At 42.6% G+C, this 23,331-nt stretch overlaps 1 protein-coding gene across 1 annotated transcript; it reads left to right on the top strand.

The window, feature by feature from the left end:
• Nucleotides 1-319: 319 nt before the first annotated feature.
• LOC311104006 (choline transporter-like protein 2) lies at nt 320-19,497 on the top strand. Its single transcript, XM_084145651.1, has 22 exons — nt 320-487; nt 11,658-11,706; nt 11,820-11,893; nt 12,046-12,130; nt 12,313-12,397; nt 12,512-12,622; nt 12,872-12,932; nt 13,126-13,252; nt 13,346-13,429; nt 13,578-13,690; nt 13,854-13,985; nt 14,237-14,336; nt 14,507-14,599; nt 14,733-14,817; nt 14,966-15,228; nt 15,339-15,433; nt 15,628-15,731; nt 15,914-15,987; nt 16,087-16,157; nt 16,315-16,403; nt 16,539-16,623; nt 18,556-19,497. Exons 1-22 carry the CDS (start codon nt 454-456, stop codon nt 18,660-18,662), a joined length of 2,121 nt encoding a protein of 706 aa, XP_084001777.1. The 5' UTR covers nt 320-453; the 3' UTR covers nt 18,663-19,497.
• The last annotated feature ends 3,834 nt before the right edge of the window (nt 19,498-23,331 follow it).

The raw sequence follows: 23,331 nt of genomic DNA, 5'->3' as shown, positions 1-23,331 counted from the left end.
GCTTAACCTTTATCGTACTCATAGTCCCTTTTCACAGCGGCTTTTCCACTAAAGTCCTGACACAGATTATTTAGTATTGTAGGAAATATTTTCTGTTCTTGACACACTGTTTCATACTGTATAAAACATGTCCCTGTGATCTGCATATGAAAATAAATAGATAGGCTATACTCTATGTGATATGGTCACGTTGATTTACCGTTATAATAGCAGTGTGTCATCGTGCTCCCACCCACTTCCAGTGATTCGTCCATTTGCCCGTCATTCAAAGTTTTGTTGCCATTCGTTGGTGAACTTTTTCAACCAAGGAACGTCTCACTAAATATTATGAGTTCGGTTCAGATTTGGAGTGGACTTCAGCGCAGTAACCTTATCCGTAGGCTATCCATTTGGACTGGAAATTATGATATATGTAGTCTTACAATTTTAGTTTACAAGTGGACTCACTAATTCATGATGGAACTGGAGGGTGAGAAACCGAAGTATGGTAAGTTGTTAGCTTGTTTAGTTTTTAATAGGCTACCATATCTCTTTAACAGCGCTTTCACTGTCCTGGGATAGCAAGCTGACCAGCCCCATATAGTTTCGTTTTCATATATCAAGAAGACTGGATCGTGGAGTGCAACATTTTATTGGTGTGTGCTGGATGCATGTAACAATTAAACTCAGCATTTGGCTACTACATATTTGATTTACCCCGTTGAAGTAGCCTAACTCAATCAACTTTTTGCCTGTCTCCTTTTCAGAGAATAGACGAATGGAAATTGACTCTCACCATTTGAGCCATAATTCCCATGCATAATAGGGACTCTTGGTCCGCTTCTGTTTTGGGCTAGCCTACAGATTGCATTTGATTAGCCTATGTTGTTGTTGCCTCTCACACGCCCCCGCCCAGGTCTCATCCTTGTGCCAAACAATGAGACTGCTGAGAAATTAGTGGTATAAGGGCCTACAACATTCCATACAATAAATGCACACTTGTATGCAAATGAAAATACGGTAGCCTATCTCAAATTATCATACAATATGATTCTCAAATAGACTGTGACCTTTTAAAATTCTTTAAATTCTCAGATTTAGACTTTACAGTTTAACCCTAACAATAGTAAACTACATGTTTACTACTGATTAACTGAAAATATTAGTGTCCCTACTCAGCCTTTGCATGTCCAGTTGCTACATTCCTCAGCCTGGTATGGCTCTCTAGAGAATGACTTACCAGCTTTCCAAATATAGATTAGTTAATAAATAAATGCCTCATGGTAGGTCTGAATCTGAATTTAGAGAAGATACGGTGTGTATTGTTTCAGCTATTGTCAACAAAAACCTGCTATTCCCTGCAATATAAAGGTATTGGTATGTTAATGGATCCAAACAATTGTTGTTCATGTAAGGGAAAGGGTTTTCATTGAAGATATGTTCTCATAATACTTTAGTTAATTTATGCTGCCTAAAAAGAGCAAGAATCTCTGCTGGAGTAGGCCAACCTCTGTCAAAATGATAGAGTCTGACTCCACAGTTGTAATTTGGACTTAAAATATATACCTCCAAAATGTGTTAGTAGTGGCACACCCAGTCATATGGCGGGGTATGCTACTGCCACCTGCAGTTATAGCATTGAAATTCTAGTACAGCATAGCATGGTGAAAACCAGTAGAAGAAAGAAATGATGAGATTCACTCCAAATTGAGACTTCCCTGCAGCATCACCAACATCTGGAACCCTTTGTTGTGAGCTAAAATATTGTTTCCAGGGTCAACTCTGTCCACAAGATGTAGAAACACTGACAGGTTCTCTCGTTTTTTGGTTTTATGTGGGGTTTGCTGGGCCCTGTGAAAAACATGGAGGAGGGATAAGGCGAGTTTGATGGCTGACTTGTTAGCTGTCTCCCCTCTCCAGCCATATGAAAGCTGTTTTTCTTCTTTCTTCCGCACACAGCCTTTTCTTCCCCTGCCTGTCTTATGATGACTCATTTATTATTTAAAACCCTCTTTCATTATCTGAGACTTTTCCCACTCTTCCTGGCACAATGCATACTCATTTTACAACCTTCAGTATAGGCTACTATTTGTATACAGCACTGTTTGCCTCTTCCCTCTATACAGGATTTAGGAATGTGTTATAACCCTCATACAAACAAGCAGTCAGGTCAACAAGAGAGCAAGATTTTGATGGGAAGAAAAGACAGTTGAGCAACAAACTGCATTGTGGGTATAGTAAGCTATGACTTGGCAGGAAATACAGTTGAAGACATTCTGTGAAAAGCTGTAGGGTTAGTGACCTCTAGCACTATATTGTGACTCAAATGACTCTCCCAAATGACTGTCAAATTTGGTGTAGTACTCTTAAATGAAAACAATGATGGAGGTGCAGATGTATTGGAATCTGAGCAGTAGGAAGCATATTTAATGATAATCAGGAATGATGTGTTTGTGTGGTTATAAAGAGTGTGATGATTGGTAGACAGAGGACTTATAGAGGCCCTTTATTTTTCTTCTTCATTGTAAGCTCCTTGTGCGTGTGTTTTGCAGTCGAATGAAGTCTTTCTGCATTTCATGGAAATCTGTCAGGGTTTCACATAAGAAGGCGAAGGACAAAAAACGTAACTCTGGGGAGTTTGACACAGGCTACCACAGTGCAGAAAGGAACAGCCCTCACTTGGTTTTAGATTGTATCGTTTTTGTTTTTATGAAGAAATTGTTTTCAATATCTCCTCCAGCATTGCTCAACATTCCTTTGACCCTGACTCCCATGTGCGAATGTTGTAGATGCATTCATACGGTTCTAATTCAGGTTTTCATGGTACAATAGGACTGCCTCAGAAATACACAGTGGGATTTAGGCTGCGATCTAACATAGCCATGCCCATTTTACATCATGGAGTAATTTCAGGCCAACGTATATCAGGAAACCTCAATAACAGGAACACTGACAGGATCAGATACATCCTACAGCCCTGTGCAGTCTTAGATTATGTGTAATTATAAGATATATTTAGGAGAGTGGTTTGAAACTTGATCCAGAGTCTCTCTGATCTTTATTTCAAGCTCTGGCAAGGTCTAGCTACACTCTTAGAAAAAAGGGTTCCGAAAGGGTTCTTTGGCTATCCCCATAGGAGAACCCTTTCTGGTTCCAGGTAGAATTATTTTGGGTTCCATGTAGAACCCTCTGTGTAAAGGGTTCTACATGGAACTCAAAGGGTTCTACCTGGAACCAAAAGGGTTCTACCTTGGACCAAAAAGGGTTCTAGTATGGGGACAGCCAAATAACCATTTTAGGTTCTAAATGGCACCTTTTTTTCTAAGAGTGTAGCAATAATGTAGTTTTGTGCTATTCATGAACATTTAAATTTGAGGCCCAGTCCAGCTGTTTTCTATTACAACAGCTGTCATAGTGTTACCACTTCCCACATTGTCACTTTACTCAACAACTGTATTGAATGAACAGGCATCCCACTGGGCACACACTAGTTGAATCAACGTTATTTCCATGTCATTTAAATGAAATTATGTTGAATCAACATGGAATAGACGTTGAATTGACGTCCGTGCCTAGTGGCATGCCCCTAGGGAAGGAGAAATGAAGAGAGGAGAAGAGAAGTTATAGGACCACCCTTGCTGGGACCATCAGGAACCCCCGTCTATTTGTGTGCCATGCCCTTCCTCTTTCAGACTGCTAGTCATGGCTGTTTGACTTGGCTGCCCTCCCACAGCCTGTCTGGTCTGTCACTTCTGGATGTTTGGAAGGTGAAAAAACCCTATACTCTTTGGAATTCTGCATTGTTTTGTAGATTTCCGTAGCTGAGCCAGAGCAATGAGTAAGGGTTACAAAAATAGAGCACTATTTTGGAAAATTAGATTCATTTAGCAGACTTTTTGAGAATGTAATCGTGATTCCTTTGTCAATGTTATCAAAACGTAGCCAAGTAATCTAATTGATGTTGTCTAATGGGTTGGTGCTGAGGCTCTGGCCTATCTATCTCTGCTATGAGCACAATGGAGAAAACAACATAGACAAGACATGGGCGTCTGTTTCAGTGAAGGGCTGTCTGTTGTCTCTGAGAGAGTCTCTCACTGGAGTCAATTAGGGAGACAGACCGTAGAGGTGACACTCTCTCCTCAGGAAGATGGGCCTGTTTATCAAGCAGGCTTCAGACAGTGGAAACTGAACAAGAGGAGATGGTTAGGACTCAGGAGCATCTTATATTCAGAGATATTCATTGTTACAGCAGAGTTTTGTTTAGGATGATAGTCCAGAGCAGGGTTGGAATTACATATTGACTCTTGGGGATCCGCTAAAAAATAGTAGACTGGACCAACATTAATATTTGTAACGTTTATGGGGGTGTCCTGGTTTGTTATGAGTGTGCCCAGCACCACCTGGCAGCTCTGTAATTCCAACCCTGATCCAGACCATAAAGAGGATGCTGTTTGTACCAGCAGAGATATTTGGAGAGAAGGCACACTTCCCTACCCTAACCACCAACAAGGCTCCATTTCTAGTTTCGAAATCTCAGACGTAGTTATGTTATCTGCTGCAGTCAACACTGTTGGTTATGTCAGTCTAATCTTGGTGTTGAAAACTCTCTATGAGGGAAACGGTCACAAATACTGCACCCATCAACACTCTACTACTGCACTTACTGTAATGAGAGACAGACTGAGGAGGGGAAGCTGCTACTATAGCCTACTGTGTTGATAGGACATCATGCTTCTCTTTTCTCAGGGGTATATGGTAGTCGACTCAGGAGAAGTGCACATTGGATAAGTGCATACTGTTTAAGTGCAGTGCTGTTCACCAGTCCCAAACAAAATACATTATTTCTGTTCTCTCCGGATATGTGCATACACACATTCAGCATGATAGTCATAATCTATTGCATAAATGAGCAACAGTACTTTATATTCTGTAATACAGGCATGGTGGACAGATAAAGAATGTCATGGAAGGTTGACTTTATTTATGGACGTTTTCACTATGAGAGGAGGAGAGGCTAGGGAAGACGGATACTAATGAGGGGAAACTCGACTCAGGAAACTCTAGAAATGTTCCAAAGCAAATACCTGAAGGTCAGGAAAACCAGAAGCAAAACTGCCTTGGACCTTGTGTAGTACACTATACAATGAGCTTTCTTTCCACAAGAGAAACAGTGATACATCTATTTCTTTGTGCAGATTATTGGGAAACATCTAGCTACAGTAGTGTACCCTAATAAAGTTATTACAACAACTGATGTAGCAAATAACATTTGTCCTGATAGTGAATGTAGTGAAGCTGAGGTCATAGGCACCCCTTTAAGAAAGGACGCATTAATGAATTAAAGCTGACTGGGCCTATGATAGCACACTCCCACTCACCTTACTTCCCCAACAGCATACCACGTTGTGCTCTTGTTCCTAATGTACTGTAGTTTTTTGTATATCTTTTCTCAAGCTTTAAAGTTGTTGTAGAGAAAATGTGACACTGAAATGTGGGAATTTATGTCATACCCCTATAATGTATTCAGTGGAGATCCAACTCTTGCAGGGTGAAATATCCTCCCTGTGCATAGCCCATCGAGATATTGAGACTGTTGCTGATTTGCTATTTTGTGCTTGTAGCTTGTAAACAGTCTGCTACTGTGCTTGTAATAATGGGGCCAGTAGGGTTTTACAGAAAATGAAGACAGAGGGATCCTTTGCTTTCTCTCACTAACTTGTAATGAATGGAAAATTGGCCAATTACCAGAATGACATAGGCTACCCCATTGGCCAAAACAAGTAACAATACTGCCTGGAAAGAGTATGGGGGGATTCCAACAGAAGCTTCTCATCAATACCCATTTCCCAAACACAGCTCACAGCTCACCATAATCTGTCTGTATCATCAGCATCCCACCTTACCTTCTCCGCTATGCAATCCGGTTTCCGAGCTGGTCATGAGTGCACTTCAGCCACGCTCAAGGTCCTAAACGATATTATAACCGCGATCGATAATAGACAGTACTGTGCAGCCGTCTTCATCGACCTGGCCAAGGCATTCACGTCTGTCAACCACCGCATTCTTATTGGCAGACTAAATAGCCTTGGTTTCTCAAATGACTGCCTCACCTGGTTCACCAACTACTTCTCAGATAGAGTTCAATGTGTCAAATCGGAGGGCCTGTTGTCTGGACCTATGGCAGTCTCTATGGGGGTGCCACAGGGTTCAATTCTTGGGCCGACTCTTTTCTCTGTGTATATCAATGATGTCGCTCTTGCTGCTGGTGACTCTCAGATCCACCTCTACGCAGACGACACCATTTTGTATACATCTGGCCCTTCTTTGGACACTGTGTTAAGAAACCTCCAAACTGCTCTTAAACACTAGTAAAACTAAATGCATGCTCTTCAATCGAACGCTGCTGGCACCCGCCCACCCGACTAGAATCACTACTCTCGACGGGTCTGACCTAGAGTATGTGGACAACTACAAATACCTAGGTGTCTGGTTAGACTGTAAACTCTCCTTCCAGACTCACATTAAGAATCTCCAATCCAAAGTTAAATCTAGAATCGGCTTCCTATTTCGCAACAAAGACTCCTTCACTCATGCTGCCAAACATGCCCTCGTAAAACTGACTATCCTACCGATCCTTGACTTCGGCGATGTCATTTACAAAATAGCCTCCAACACTCTACTCAGCAAATTGGATGTAGTCTATCACAGTGCCATCCGTTTTGTCTCCAAAGCCCCATACACTACCCACCACTGTGACCTGTACGCTCTTGTTGGCTGGTCCTCACTACATGTTCGTCGTCAAACCCACTGGCTCCAGGCCATCTATAAATCACTGCTAGGCAAATCCCCGCCTTATCTTAGCTCATTGGTCACCATAGCAGCACCCACCCGTAGTCTGCGCTCCAGCAGGTATATCTCACTGGTCATCCCCAAAGCCAACACCTCCTTTGGCCGCCATTCCTTCCAGTTCTCTGCTGCCAATGACTGGAACGAATTGCAAAAATCTCTGAAGCTGGAGACTCTTATCTCCCTCACTAACTTTAAGCATCAGTTGTCAGAGCACCTTACCGATTACTGCACCTGTACACAGCCCATCTGAAATTAGCCCACCCAACTACCTCATCCCTATATTGTTATTTATTTTGCTGAGGGAATTATTTTATAAAGACATAAAAATAATTTGGTTGTAATTGTAATGTGGCAGGGTGGCCAACCATCCTCCAGGAGATTCCAGGAGAGCTACTGGGTGTGCAGGCTTTTGCTCCAGCCCTGCTCGACACACCACATTGTAAATAATCAGCTGCTCAACAGGACCTTGATAAGCTGAGTGGTGTGTTTGAGAAGGGTTGGATCAAAGCCTGCCACCCAGTAGCTCTCCAGATGGAGGGTTGACGGACCACATGTGTTTTATACAGTAGCCTATCAGTGCAGTATTTTACTTTGTGGGGGGTTGAGTGCCTTGCTCAAAGCCACAATGGCAGGAGATACTATATAATACATGGGATCAGACCAGCAGCCTTCCATTGCCAATTCCAGTGATAATAATGAATGTTATTTTGTGAAGTGGTTCCTTGCATAATACAAAACAATTTTCTGTCACCTTTTTGTGTTACCAACCTTTTGGGGGGGGTCCGGACAAGTGGCTTGAGCTTTCGGACAAGTAAAAAATCTGACCTACTTCGCTAAAAGCTATGTCAAGCCCTGATGGATTGAGGGCTTCCACCATTTTAAAGTAGTCAACTGGGTGGGGATTCCTATGAGTTGGAAGCAATCAGCCAATGAAGAAGAAGAAAATGTACTACTTTAAAATGGAGATGCCATGCTGTCAGAGACACTATAATGGCACAGATACAAAGATGAGTCCTCTATCTATCTCTATGGCCTGTTGTTCACACGCTTATCTGCCCTCTCATTGGCTAAAATGGTTCCTCCTCCTGCCTGCCTTCCATGTTTGAGGACATGTATTTCCATTGTTAGAGCGGTCACATGTCTATGTAATAGGCAATCTTTGGCTATAATGAACCGCCTAAGGAGCAGCTTTGAATTGAATGCACCTTGTGAATAATCCATTGGGCAGAGGTGCGTTCAGTTTGCTTGAACATTTGCTAAATTGCAGAACGGTTAGTACTGAATTACATATTTCCCCAAAACGTTCTTGTATGTTTTTTAACAGACTTTGAGGTACATTTGCTCCCGTTTGGTGGGTGTGGCGAGTCGTGCCTTGATGCAATGAGTGACGTATTTAAAGGGCAGAGGCCATGATATAGCGTTCCCCAACCGACCTCCCTTTTCACCTGGTCGTTCAGCACATCACTGTTTCCGTTCAATTGAATGTTCCAGAACATAAAAACATACTGAACGCAGCCCTGGTGTGACAATTTTTCAAACATAGAAGATGTGACGGTTAGAAATAAGTAAACAAGGCTGCGTTTACACAGGCAGCCCAATTCTGATCTTTTTTCCACTAATTGGTCTTTTGACCAATCACATCAGATCTTTCACATCAGGGCCCGGTTTCCCAAAAGCATCTTAAGGCTGAGTTTATCATTAGAACCAACACTGGGCCCAGATCTTCTTCAGAGCTGATCTGATTTGTCAGAAGGCCAATTAGTGGAAAAAATATCAGAATTGGACTGGCTGTGTAAATGCAGTTTAAGATAGCTCTAGAAGTTAAATAAGGTATCAAAATATAGCTTTGTGTTCATTTGACAGTCAAAATAGCTTCAGGGGTGGAGCTCTTGATTAATGCGCTCATCTATCCAGTATTATAACCAGCACACCTGAGTCTCATCAGTCTCTAGTGCACACAATTGGAAGCAAGCAAGGCTAGCAAACAGCTCTTTTGTTTTTCTCCCAAACACATGCTTTTGATCACTCCTGTGTAGTTTGCTTGGGATCCGCAAAGATATCCAGCAGCTCTTTCACAGAGGGGGGAGGGGAGAGTCAGTGTAGTGAAAAACAAGGAATTGTTTCCACCCATTTTGCCTCAGTTGTGCTCCACCCTTCCCTGTAGGTGAGCTACCTGACCAAACTCTGGGGAGAGCGAGTGAAAGAGGTAGAGAAAGCCAGGAACAAAGGCAGAGAGTGAGAGAGACACAGATAAAAAGAGCTCTGTGTGGAGGGAAAGGGGAAGAGAAAGAGAGAAATGAACAGGTGGACCAGAGATCTGAGCTAGGCAGCTGTTGGGGGGTGGGAAACAGTGGGTGGACTCTGAGGAACAGGGGTGTGCTCCGAGCTGTTGCAGACAGGTCGGACAAGTTTCTCCCCACAATACCTGTCTTTCTCACACGCACATTTGAAACACACCAGTTGGCAGGAAAAGGAAGTGAAGTAAAAAAGGGCTGAAGAAGAAGAGGGCGAGTTTTCTGGTCATTCATAAGTTGACTACCAGAAAGGAATTTAAAGATGCCTGAGGAGCAACCCTATTATGGAAAGCATGGTAACTTCTAATTCCTCAATCTTGGTTTTAGTTTCACTAGAGTTTATGTGGTTTACCTTTTTCAACCATATCAAAACCTGTTTGTGTCTTTTATGATGGCTGGTTTGTTTGTAGCTTAAGTTTGTTCTTGAAGTGGGATACAACTTTTGTCACTGCTGGAATTTTCTAACGAATCTGTCAGTTGGAGCTTGTTAAAAGGTGGTGTCATTTGTCTCTGGAGAAGAGCGGCACTGGGTGAAACTAGAGCTCTAGTATCGGCATTATGACAACATGGCTGAGAATGGGTGTGGGTTAAACCTGCTGATTATACAGGTGTGTAGAGAAATGCAAGCAAACATTGTATCATCATGTTTTCTCTCATTTATCACATGCTGCTGCACTGTATATAAGGATTGGACTGAAAAATTGGCAGGAAACATTTGTTTTCAGCCCTGATAAAATATAAATTAATATGTCAGCCATTGTTTTGGGCAAATGTTTCCGCACGTTGCTCCAGTCTACGTCCCTCTGCAAGCTGTCTCCCCCATATCTTTCAAGGGCACCTCAGGCTGATTATGCCCATTTAACACTTTAACATCCAGACTCTGTATCTCTGTGCCTAAGACCTGCTGTGTCCAGTGGATTTATGTTCTCTGGGGGCAGGTCCACTATAATGCATGCTGCAATAGCACCCTGACCACTGCTCTGCATTTTTAATGGCCGCCATGCTGAACGTCATACTCTATAGTCTCTAGCCTAGACCCAGTGGTTCAGCCTTCTTCTTAAGACTGTGATTATTGATGTTATGTGAGGTTGAGATTCACTATGGCTCAACTTGAGCACTTCTGACTGATTATGATAACCGTATCCTTTTCTTTCTCATCTAGGCCTAAATGTAGTTGACAATGTCTCCTTTTGGTCGTCTGAGGATTTAGAACTGGCAATGAGTGCATGATGTTTGCTGATGAAATATCCCCTCCCTCCTTGTACAGTAACCGTAGTTTACCTTGATCTATGTGGGCTGATAGCTGATGTGGAGAGTGTACTGTCTCTGCTCCACCTTACCCCTTTGGATCCCCAGGGTTCAGATCCAGGTTACACATTATATTGGGTGTGCCTGTATGAAAGGGAGAGAATATTGTTCACTGGTTTATAGCCTAGTTTAATTTGGGGGGATGTTATCAAGTTAAGAAAATCACGAAACATTAACAAGAACAAACTTTTTTTTACCTTACCTTTTCATGTCATTAATCAACATTTACCTTTTTAAGAAGTAATCAATACTGATGAAAAGGGTAATCTGTCATTTGTGTATCCTATATCCTTGGCAATCAAATGTAGCATTGGCTGAAGGAGACATACACACATTCACACTCACTACATATGCTGCTGCTACTGTCTATTATCTATCCTGTTGCCTAGTCACTTTACTCCTTCCTATATGTAGATCACAGGAGGCTGCTGAGGGGAGGACGGCTCATAATAATGGCTGGAATGGAGCAAATGGAATGGCATCAAACACATTGAAACCATGTTTGATGTATTTGATACCATTCCACGTATTCCGTTCCAGCCCGTCCTCCCCAATTAAGGTGCCACCAACCACCTGTGATGTAGATGGCTACCTCGTACCCCTGCACATCAACTCGGTAGTGGTACTTCCTGTATATAACAATGTTATCTTTTACTCGTTATTGTTATTGGGTATTCACTGTGTATGTATTCCTCGTTTCACAATTTCTATGTGTTTAAAAAAAAAAATGTATCTGTATCTTAACTCTGCATTGTTGGAAAAGGATCCCCAAGTAAGCCTTTCACTGTAGGCTACACCTGTTTATGAAGCATGTGACAAATAAAATGTGATTTGATTAATAGGTTGTGCCCACACAGTTGCTGACCTCTGGTGGCTGTGTTGTGGTACCTGCAGGTTCTCATGTTTTAGAAGGGCTGCCTAGTCACTACAAAGGAATTTGTTGGGTTGCCAGGCGTGTCTGCCCTGAGGGAAAAGTAATCTGACAAACAGTAAAGGGAGCAGAATGTCGATGCGTGGGCAATCCACTCTGTTTACCCCATGAAATATATAACTAGGAGCCAGACTCCCCCACATGGAACAGTGTCTAGGTGCAAAGTGCATCTTGGAAATTACATTTCTTCTGACAACCCTGCAATGATACCAGTGTGTACACTTTCATTCAACTTCTACGCTGCAAGCCATTTACCATCTGAAATGGTATTCCTACTGTGTGTTCTTTCCATCTAGGTGAACCAAGAAAGCATGACCCCACCTTCAAAGGCCCCATCTATAACAGGTGAGAGAGGATTACCAGTTCATCCACAGCATGTAGTCAGGATGGCACATAATTTGCATCTAAAAACTACTGGTCCCATAACGTTTCCATATCTCCCTCTCGCTTTACTCTAGGGGCTGCACTGATATTGTATGCTGCATCCTCTTCATTATTTGCATACTGGGCTACTTTGCAGTGGGAATTCTTGGTAAGTGAATGTGTCCTGTAGGCACAAACAAGCTAACCTGACCCCATATTAAGGACTTGGGTATACCCTGAGTGCTGGTCAGAGTGCTGGTCACCTAAAGCATGTCTGAGAGTGTCTGTATCATTGTTGTTGATGGTTCCCTTCTCCCCTAGCCTGGTCCCAGGGAGACCCCAGGAAGGTGATCTACCCCACGGACAGCAGAGGACAGTTCTGTGGGCAGGCAGGCACTCCTCTGGAGTAAGTTCTGCACACACCATTCATACAGTGGAATACATAACACACAAACAATCACTAACACTCACATGTGTTGTGTGTTGGTTGTCTCAATCATTCCACCCTGGTCATTCACTCTCTTTAAACCTGTCTTACCCAACACTGCTCTTGTGTTCTCTGAACAACTGGTTGTGTGTGTATTGTAGGAAGAAGTCCCTGCTGTTCTACTTCAACATCATGAAGTGTGCCAGTCCCATGGTGCTGCTGGAGTTTCAGTGCCCAACCACACAGGTGACCTGAACCTCTGTTGGTTTTCACTTGATACATTCTTGAACACCATGTTATTTATGTATGCGTATGCACTTGTATTATCTTGTCTCATGGTGACATTTCTTTTGCCATCAGATGTGTGTGGAGAAATGTCCTGATAAGTTCATGACGCTCCTCAAGGCCTACACCAATAAAGAGGACTTTAAGTATTATAAGAACTTCTGCAAGGAGGGTCTAGAGGGGCTGGTGAGTAGCATGTGAAGAGGAAACTGAGCTAGGTGGTATAGTAGTTTTCCAAAATCAACATGGATGACAATGTCAAGATTCCTTGGTTTCCAATGTCACTAAAATGTCAAGAATGTGATGATGTGTTTTGTTCTACAAAAATAATTGTGTGCCCAGTGGCAGTTTTAGTATGAACAATTCAAACTTTGAATATACATTGCTGCACCAATGGTTGAGATACTAAGTGCTGGTTGTTCATGTGTGTTTTAGACTGTAACACAGATCCTGAGTTCTGGCCTGTGTCCTGCCATGCTGATGCCAAGTAAACCCTGTAAGTACGGCTCTATCCTGTCTACCTGCCCATCTTCCAGACCTCTGTTCCTCTGAGTTGAACTCCCCAACCCTCCATCTGACCAGCCCATCCTCCCCATTTACGGAATTCGAAAAAAGTGAAAGACATTGTTTTAGCTGCTCTCCCTCATTGTCCTGTGTCTTCTCCTTCACCACCATTCCCCTTCCTCCAGTCACCCGCAGGTGCTTCCCTGCCCTGGGCCAGAAGAAGGGAGGGGAGATCACTGTGGGAAATAACTCCAAGTTTGATGATGGGGAGGGGAACATTAGAGATGCCAAAGATCTGTTGGCGGGGGTCAAGTGAGTCCACAGATAAACATAATTTGCATAATGTTTTCCTTTGATGGGTGCTAGTGCTACAATCAGCGTTGGTCACTGTATTGTCTTCTATAGGAATGCCACAGTGGTCATTGAGGCTCGACAAGTGGCCATGAAGATCTTTGAGGATTACACCCAGTCCTGGTACTGGATCCTAATGTAAGTCAGCATCTTCCCTTTGACACTATTGTGCAGTAATACGTTCACACTGGTCATTTACCACGCAGTCAACTGAATTCCAAAGCACTTGATCCAGCGACGAGTCCATAACGTAGCCACTTAAGTCTGTCTTTGTGTCGGTGTTCAGAGGGTTGGTGATTGCCATGCTCGTCAGTCTCCTCTTCATCATCCTCCTGCGCTACCTGGCAGGGATCATGGTGTGGGTCATGATCGTCATGGTGATCCTGGTCATTGGATACGGTAAAGACCAGTTAAACAGAAGGGTCATTTTGAGTTGTTTCTTAATGTTCAAATCTCTGTATAAACTATCTATAATCAACAAAGCATCACCTGTGCCCTTTCCCACCTCCCTATCTAAATGCTGTACTTCCCTCTTGTGGCCATGCTCTGTATTGCACCATAGGCATCTTCCACTGCTCCATGGAGTATGTTAGCCTGAAGTCAGAGGCAGGCTCTAATGTCACTCTAAAGGACCTGGGCTTCCAGACAGACTTCTCTGTGTACCTGCATATCAGACAGACATGGCTGGCCTTCAGTAAGTCTCCCCACTTACCTCCTCTCAACCTTACAGCAAATGTGGCTCAGGAGGGATACAACTGGACCAATACATTAGTTATACTGTATATCACGAAGCAGGATCAATGTTAGCCAGGTAATTTTTCTAAACCCTTAGATATAATGCATTGCAGTGTTATCGCAAGCATAAACTGCTACTAAGGACCCCTAAATGGCTGTGACTGAATTCTCCATTTGTTTTTATGCTTTTTCTCCCTCCTGTTCTCTTAGTTATTATTCTGGCCATTGTGGAGATCATCATCATTTTGCTGCTTATCTTCCTCAGGAATAGAATCCTCATCGCCATCGCTCTCATCAAAGAAGCCAGCAGGTCAGGAAACGGGGGGGGGGGGGCGGCTCTCTGCACTTACAGCCTTTTCTGATGAGATTGTATGGGAAACGGATCAATGAAGGCTAGATCATTGTGGTCAAAAGGGGGATGTAATTCATAGATGTTGGATAAGACATTTGTAGTCCTAAACTGTGATGTTTGGTTTACAGGGCCATTGGGCATGTGATGTCAGCCCTGTTTTACCCGTTGTTCACCTTTGCCCTCCTGTCCATGGTCATCGCCTACTGGGCTGTCACCGCTGTGTATCCTTCATGTTTGGAAAAAATGACTCATAGGCTTAAATAACTCAACATGCTCTTCTGAATCATGGATGTGTATTTGCTGGGATTTGTAGTTCTCTGGGTCATATTGTAGTCCTTGACAGTCTCTGGCCAGGTTCTTGTCCACCTCCAATCAGCCCATCTATAAGGTGTTCAATGAGACGGCCTGTGATCACTCCAGGAAAATCTGCGAGCCAGCTGTGAGTCTTGCTTTTCTGTTAGCCAATACAATATGTCACCATCTAACAATCTGATCTTAATTGGAGAGACATTGAACCATTGGATCATCACCATGATAAAAATGTATAGAATGTCAACAGTTGATTCTTCTCTCTCCGTCTCCTCCAGAACTTCAGCACCTCCAGTATGAAGGCTGAGTGCCCAGATTCTAAGTGTCTGTTTGCCTTCTACGGTGGAGAGACGGTCTACCACAAGTACCTGATCGGCCTGCAGTTCTACAACGTCTTCCTGTTCTTCTGGTGTGCCAACTTTGTGACGGCGCTGGGTCAGATGACCCTGGCTGGGGCCTTTGCCTCCTACTACTGGGCCTTCGTCAAGCCTGACGACATGCCTGCCTTCCCCGTCTTCTCTTCCCTTGGCAGATCACTCAGGTGTGTGTGACTGTTTACGTTCCTGTTCCTAACCAAGTTGGGTGTTCAGATATGTACATGTTGCATATGAGGGTATCTTGTTAGTGACATCTCCTCATCTCCCTACTCAGGTATCACACAGGTTCCCTGGCGTTTGGCTCTCTCATCCTCTCCATCGTCCAGATCATCAGGGTTCTGCTGGAGTACATCGACCACAAGCTCCAAGGTGAGGCATTGATACTGTATTTTTATGTTTTTTATTTATTTTAATTTTAGATACTGTATTAGCAGTATGTTGATATTAAAACACAGCTGTCATTGTATACACTCATCATACTATACACTAGTTGTATGAATGCTGTTTTTGTACTTGTGTTGGCTATGATTGGTTCTGCCCTACTGTGTTGTTCTCCCCTAAAGGAACCCAAAATAAGTGCACTAAGTTCCTGCTGTGCTGTCTCAAGTGCTGCTTCTGGTGCCTGGAGAAATTCATCAAGTTCATCAACAGAAACGCCTACATTATGGTGTGTGTACCAGCTGTTAGTGTTCACCTGCTATGCCCAATGTCATCCAGTTAAATGCATGTAATATTGGATATAATTAATTGTAGATGAGATTTGTCACCTGGATCATCTGTAACATTTTTAACTGTGGGAAAATGTTTGGTTTGTGCTTGATTATGAATTTGAGTGTCTGCTGCCTCTAGGTGGCGATATATGGCAAGAACTTCTGCACGTCTGCCAAAGATGCCTTCTTCCTCCTCATGAGGAACATGATCAGGTGAGTGAGTGTGCCGTCTATTAATGTTTGTGTGTTGACTTAATGAACATAACAAATGGACTATGATCCATCACAACGCATCACTGTTTGAACTTGCAGGGTTGCTGTCCTGGACAAGGTGACAGACTTCCTGTTGTTCCTGGGCAAACTCCTCATCGTCGGGCTTGTGGGTAAGTGAGGCTGTTTCTACAGGAAACATGATGAACAATAACATACTCAGTAGGGCCAGTCTTCTAGTGATTGTATTTAGTTTGATTACGTCTCACTGTTGTCAACCAGTTGTGCTATTGGATGTGTGTCTGAGAACTCTTCCCTCCTGTTTCCCAGGTATCTTTGCTTTCTTCTTCTTCTCTGGGAGGGTGAAGGCCTTTGAGAACACAGCCCCCAACCTCCACTACTACTGGGTCCCCATCCTGGTGAGTAGCATAGCCATGCTCAGGGTCTGCTGGGTTATGTACAAAGACATGTCGTTTAATCTATCCTCTAAATGTAGCTGAGTGTAACCTACTGTGTTGTGTATAGTAATGGTTGGAGTGTGTTTGTCTCCTCAGACGGTGGTGGTTGGTTCCTACCTTATTGCCCACGGCTTCTTCAGCGTGTACGCCATGTGTGTGGACACACTCTTCCTCTGCTTCTGTGAGTAACAGTAGAACCATACCCCTCTTGCGTTACGCATTGTAATTCACCCACAAACACAAGGTACCAGTGGTGAGAAGGTAAAGATTATGGTGTGCACAGTATACTCAGGAAATGGCTGCCTCGTGTTGGCAACTCTTTTACATCTCAAAGCTTTACTAAATGGCATTTTTTTATTTATTTTTTGTGAAGTCAAGATGTCCAAATGTGTCTAAAGGTCATGTTGTCCTGAAACACCCTCATCTCCCTTTCTTCATTAACTCTTTCACTGCTAATGGTGTTGGGCTGCCACTAATTATGAATTGCTATTCTGGTATTCTTCATGATGCTTTATTGCGAAGTTATTGATCCTAACCTAGCTATCTATGACTACTGTTAACTTGCTGGTTGCAGGCATTGGGGAAGTTTGGGTGTTGATCTATTAAAATGTAAATGGGTGCTTTTGCTGGGAATTTGGACTGACTTTCTCTCTTTCTCTCCCTTCTCAATTCATATTGTTTTCCTCCATCTCCCTTACTAATGCCACCCTTCACCTTCATCCTGTTTTCTAATCAACAATCCCTTGACCCCATTTAACACACACACACACACACACACACACACACACACACACACACACACACAGGTGAAGACCTGGAGAGAAATGATGGCTCTCCAGCAAGACCGTATTACATGTCAGCTTCGCTCAATGACATTCTGTTGGAGAACAAGGCTGTGGAAGAGAGAGAGGAGCCAACCCAGTCCTCACCACATCAGCCAGACGACCAAGACGTCCAGCTGAAACAATAGCGACCTCAGATGCAGGAGAAGGACGAGGAAGTTTAGGAGTAGTCGTAGCAAAGACACTGTGGACGAGATCTCCAACTCCACCTGCAGATCTGTCTTGTAGAAATGGGCATGCTACTGTTCATGATTGGTAGATTGACATCAAAGCCTGAATTTGGACAACAGTCAACTGCTTGACCACAGTGTCTTTGCTTCTCCCTATATATAGTGTGGTATTGTGCTCTTAATGGCTGGAGTTGGCAAATGATAGTTGTTTCATTGACTTGGAAAAAAGAGACCGAACCATAACAAACTATTCTAGGGATTCCACTGATGTTTATGTGAACCTGTTGCAGTTCTGACGTTGATTTCCTGCTAGAAGGGAAACACTGTCGGCCATAGTAAATTAGGCATATTGTTTTCTAACTATCCGTTTTGGTTTGATGTATTGAACCTCCTACAGATATCACATTGTTTACAGTTAAAGCATTCAAAAGATGGTGCTCTGCAATGCTACCATCGTTAGTATTACTGCTATCAGTGCACTATTAAAATGTTGATATTTTCAATTACATATAAAAGCCATATGTAGTTTTGTGTATATACTGAAATGTATTAGTTCCACTTGAGAGGGAAGCGGCTCCATTTGTTCTGTAAAGCAATGCAATCAGATCCCTCATTGCCTTAATGTGTGCCTGTCAGCAAGGTCTGTTTGAAGCACTGTCCTGGAGACTGACTCCTAGGCTCTATGAGCATTAACTGAATGCAGTATCTATTTTCTCTCCCTTTCTTGTGCTATTATGCATGTTGGTAGTATGTCTGCTATTGATTAAAGCTACCAGTCTTTCTGTTATTTGACTTTCCCCTTCACTCTTTCTGCATTGTATTGGTGTTGATGGGAAACAAGCTAAGGTAACTAACTTCCTTTTGCGACTAGGCAAGCTTTACCAATTCTGTCAAAAGCCGGTCAATTAGATGTTTTGTAGGATGACATGTTAAATGACTTTAAGTACTTCTGTTTAACTTGGTGTTATCTTTGAAGCTTTGCTAATGCATTGCAAGTTGGTTCTGATCTGGCCCCTGCTTGGAAATGTAACAATGTTCAAGTTTTTTTCTTTTGAAATCATTTCAAATTTTTGTCTCATGACATTTTCCTTGATTCTTCAGTGGAGGACCTGGAGAGGAACGATGGCAGTTCAGAGAGACCCTACCTGATGTCTGACCGCCTCCTCAAAATCCTGAAGAAGAAGAACAAGCCTGAACCAGCAGAGTAGAGCTCTCCCTAGTTGTGTGGATGAGGGCAAAAGCTCTGGTGTGTGTAATTGTGTATTGGCGTATGCCTTAAAGACTTGGTTGGCCAAGGACCTCATGCTGTCACTCATCCAGTACCTATGTGGCAATCTGTTGTGACAGAAGCCCAAACAATCGCTGCCGTCCTCTGGTCGAGTGAGGCGTATAAATCCCAAATTGAATTTTAATGCTGCATGCAGAGTGCTTCTTACAAGGACATATTTTCATTCAGGTATTTGGTTTGGACTAAATCATAGTTTTTGTGTTTATTTTTAAGTATATTTTGATGACCTCATTTTCTAAAACCGGCAACCAAATGTGGTTCTTATTGAATATAGTTCTGTTACTGTAATCAGACCAGCTGTAAGCCAATATGTTATGAGCATGCTTTGTTATGAATATTATTTGGAGTGTGTTACATGAAGGTGAGCACAGAACTTATCTATTTAGTAAAGTATTTTTATACATTTAGATGAAGCAGCACTTTTGTATGAAACCTACGCAATTATTTTAAAACATGCAGTACTAAGACATACAAGTATAAAATGTATAACTACTTTTTAATTGTTGCAATATTTTCTCCGCTTTGTCATTACCAAAGCCATTAATACAGTACTGTTTGTAGCCCCTTTTGAACATGCTGTTAACCATGCCTTAGTAAACATCAAAGCTTGCTCTCGGTTATAATTGCCAGGGAATGAGTGGTAAAGGTATGAAATAAGATGGTGTGAAGCTGACAGTGGGGGGAATATGGTTTGTGGATCTGTTTTAAGTGCCTGTGGAGTTCTGAAACTTAAATAAAAATAGTTTTGTACATGAGTCCTGTGCGTGACTATGCCTGCCAGGGCAGATATGATTATTTAAATATATTGTCAGTTATAAATGGTTTTAATGGTCAACTGTGGACCCTCACGGCTCTCTGAATGACACAAGTAAAGCATCTATTAACAGAATGAACTGTTCTACAGACAATCATCAATTATTATATCATTAAAAGAACAGCTCAGCATAGCTCATTCTGCAGAAGGTGACAGTGATAAGGCATCTCCATACCTCTCCCAGTCCCAATGCTGGCTCTGCGTCAGTAGGTACTTATTCACCTACTCATCTGGCTAAGAACCATTATGACCCAAGTGTCATACTCCAAGAAGCATCCATCATCCTTGACACCAGCATGACTGACTTTGTCTTGGCATTGTTCAAACAGGACATTACATAAAACGTATACTGGTAGCACCATGGACTACATTTTTCAGTCAGTACAACTGAGTCACTGTATAACATATTAGAGATGACTCGAGAACAGGCTTTCGGGCATATGTTCAGGATATGTTCAGTGACCTCACTTAGGCTTGTGATTATTTAGGTCATAACCTATGGACGTCTGTGGTTCCTCCATGGGACTCTATGATAGAACTGTGGCTGTATCCTGGGTCAAATACGTTTCTGTGAGGTGATGACAGAGCCAGTGCACCTTCTCAGCTCACTCAATTCAGGAAATAACTTGATCCTATCCACTCTTAGAAAAATTGTTCCAAAAGGGTTATTCTGCTGTCCCCTTAGGAGAACCCTTTTGGGTTCTACATGGAACCCAAAATGGTTATACCTAGAACCTTTTAGGTTCTGGATAGCACCTTTTTTTCTAAGAGTGTAGCCTAAAATATGCAGTCATAAAAGCCTGAATAATGCACAATTGAATCTAAGTAGGAATCTAATAAGTAGGCCATTTATTGTGCCATCTATTGAAATATTTTCATGAAAGGTCTTTGTGTAACAATATTTTGTAACCTACTATGAATGGTCATCCCTTTTCAGTCCCTTTATTCCCACATTGAGTCTTTACATACACAATCTGAAAGGCCAATAAAAGCATATCAGTTCAACAAAATGCGTTGTGCTCTTTTACCATGGAAACAAAGCCTTTTCAATAGAGTATGTCTCAAGTGACAATCACAAGACTTTGTTTCCCTCTGGTACTCTGGTACGTCACGCTAGTCCTACAGCAAAATAATGGGGTGTTTAGTGCGTAAGAGGAGGACGCATCCACCGGAGGCAACTCAGCTTAATAGGGACAAAATTCCATAATTGTAACATAAGTGGTGCTATTCTTTTTCTCAACCCCTTTACTGAAAACGTAATCAAGTAGTCCAGTTTCTATTGGCTGGCTGGACCACATGATCGTATCACAGTGGCTTTTAAGTAACAACTAAGTGTGTATCTTTTTTGGAATCAAACAGGTTAACAATGGTGGCGGTGTGCGTCAGCACTGCAGAGGTCTGAGTCAATGACGGTATTATGGATTCCTCTCATTCTTGTCCCAGTGGACCTAGAGCGCTACAGGGTCATTATCAGTAGAGGTACAGGCCTTGAGACAGTCTGGCATGCACTGAACGTGGTGGCATCATGGTCTGGCTGCTTCAGAAATGTCAAGTGCCTGATGATGCTATTTAGGATTATATATAAAGGATTATTCCATGCAAAAATGCCACTGTTGGCTAGCACTTCCTTATACAAAATGCTTAGAGATTTTATCAAATGGCATGCAGTATGAAGTGATCTTAGTAATGTGTAAACTAGGAGTAATATTTAGTTTAGCTTGTGTCATAGTAAACATTGCAAGCTTCACTTTCAACAATCAGACTGCTAGCCATGCTGATGTGATCAACCACCAGGCAATATCATACATGCCACAGAATGCCAACAGGGAGGAGAGAAAGGATTCACTTTCTGTGTAATCATGACGAATGTTCAGACCGGTATTCAGCATGCAGTGTGACTCAAGCAGGCATGACATTGACAGCAAGTTGAGCGTCTCTTAGATAAATTGTCGAGGCATGGACTCTACAAGGTGTCGAAAGCGTTCCACAGGGATGCTGGCCCATGTTGACTCCAATGCTTCCCACAGTTGTGTCAAGTTGGCTGGATGTCCTTTGGGTGGTGGACCATTCTTGATACACACGGGAAACTGTTGAGCATGAAAAACCCAGCAGCGTCACAGTTCTTGACACACTCAAACCGGTGCGCCTGGCACCTACTACCATACCCCGTTCAAAGGCACTTACATATTCTGTCTTGCCCATTCGCCCTCTGAATGGCACAAATACACAATCCATGTCTCAAGGCTTTAAAATCATTCTTTAACCTGTCTCCTCCCATTCATCTACACTAACTGAAGTGGATTTAACAGGTGACATAAATAAGGGATCATAGCTTTCACCTGTATTAACCTGGTCAGTCTATGTCATGGAAAGAGCAGGTGTTCCTAATGTTTTGTACACTCAGTGTATTACTATGTTATTCCACATTTGAGCTGTCTGGCTGAGATGTAGACAGCTACACATGTATTGAGTATAAGACTGTAACATGAAATGATATTGAATGACTGGAAACATTCATTCTTTCTAATAGCCTCCTTCTCCAATTATCCAAAAAAGGTAGGTAACTCCCTTAATCCTAAACTGAATGTATCTACCCTGGAAATTTAAGACTGATGGTCATCAAAGGCAATTCTGTCATCGCTGTGAAATGGTAAAATCGTATTCCAGATTAGGATTGGGATTGATTGAGCATGTTTGATTTGTTGTCTATCTAGGTCAGGGATGGGAAACTCCAATCCTCAGGGGCTTCATTGGGGACACACTTTTGCCCCAGCCCCAGCTGACACACCTGACTCCAATTATCAACTAATCATGGACTTGCAATTAGTTTAATCAAGTGTGATAGCTAAAGTGTGACACCAATCAGGACCCCGAGGACGGGAGTCGCTCATTCCTGATGTAGGTCTACATGTGAGCTGGAGTCCTTCTAGAACCACATCCTCATGTACGCGGTTTGCTTTCCCTACTCCAGTCTATGAGGCTGGAACCCTACTGGCAGCACTTGTAACCATCATAACCATCATCTAGCCTTGGAGAATGTGGAGGGCAACGAGATCTACAGTGGGGAAAAAAAGTATTTAGTCAGCCACCAATTGTGCAAGTTCTCACACTTAAAAAGATGAGAGAGGCCTGTAATTTTCATCATAGGTACACGTCAACTATGACAGACAAATTGAGAAAAAAAATCCAGAAAATCTCATTGTAGGATTTTTAATGAATTTCTTTGCAAATTATGGTGGAAAATAAGTATTTGGTCACCTACAAACAAGCAAGATTTCTGGCTCTCACAGACCTGTAACTTCTTCTTTAAGAGGCTCCTCTGTCCTCCACTCGTCACCTGTATTAATGGCACCTGTTTGAACTTGTTATCAGTATAAAAGACACCTGTCCACAACCTCAAACAGTCACACTCCAAACTCCACTATGGCCAAGACCAAAGAGCTGTCAAAGGACACCAGAAACAAAATTGTAGACCTGCACCAGGCTTGGAAGACTGCATCTGCAATAGGTAAGCAGCTTGGTTTGAAGAAATCAACTGTGGGAGCAATTATTAGGAAATGGAAGACATACAAGACCACTGATAATCTCCCTCGATCTGGGGCTCCACGCAAGATCTCACCCCGTGGGGTCAAAATGATCACAAGAACGGTGAGCAAAAATCCCAGAACCACACGAGGGGACCTAGTGAATGACCTGCAGAGAGCTGGGACCAAAGTAACAAAGCCTACCATCAGTAACACACTACGCCGCCAGGGACTCAATTCCTGCAGTGCCA

This window comes from Coregonus lavaretus (genome assembly GCF_964263955.1).
Source record: "Coregonus lavaretus genome assembly, chromosome: 28".
NCBI classification, from domain to species: Eukaryota; Metazoa; Chordata; class Actinopteri; order Salmoniformes; family Salmonidae; genus Coregonus; species Coregonus lavaretus.
This window is presented reverse-complemented; position numbering and strand designations above follow the sequence as displayed.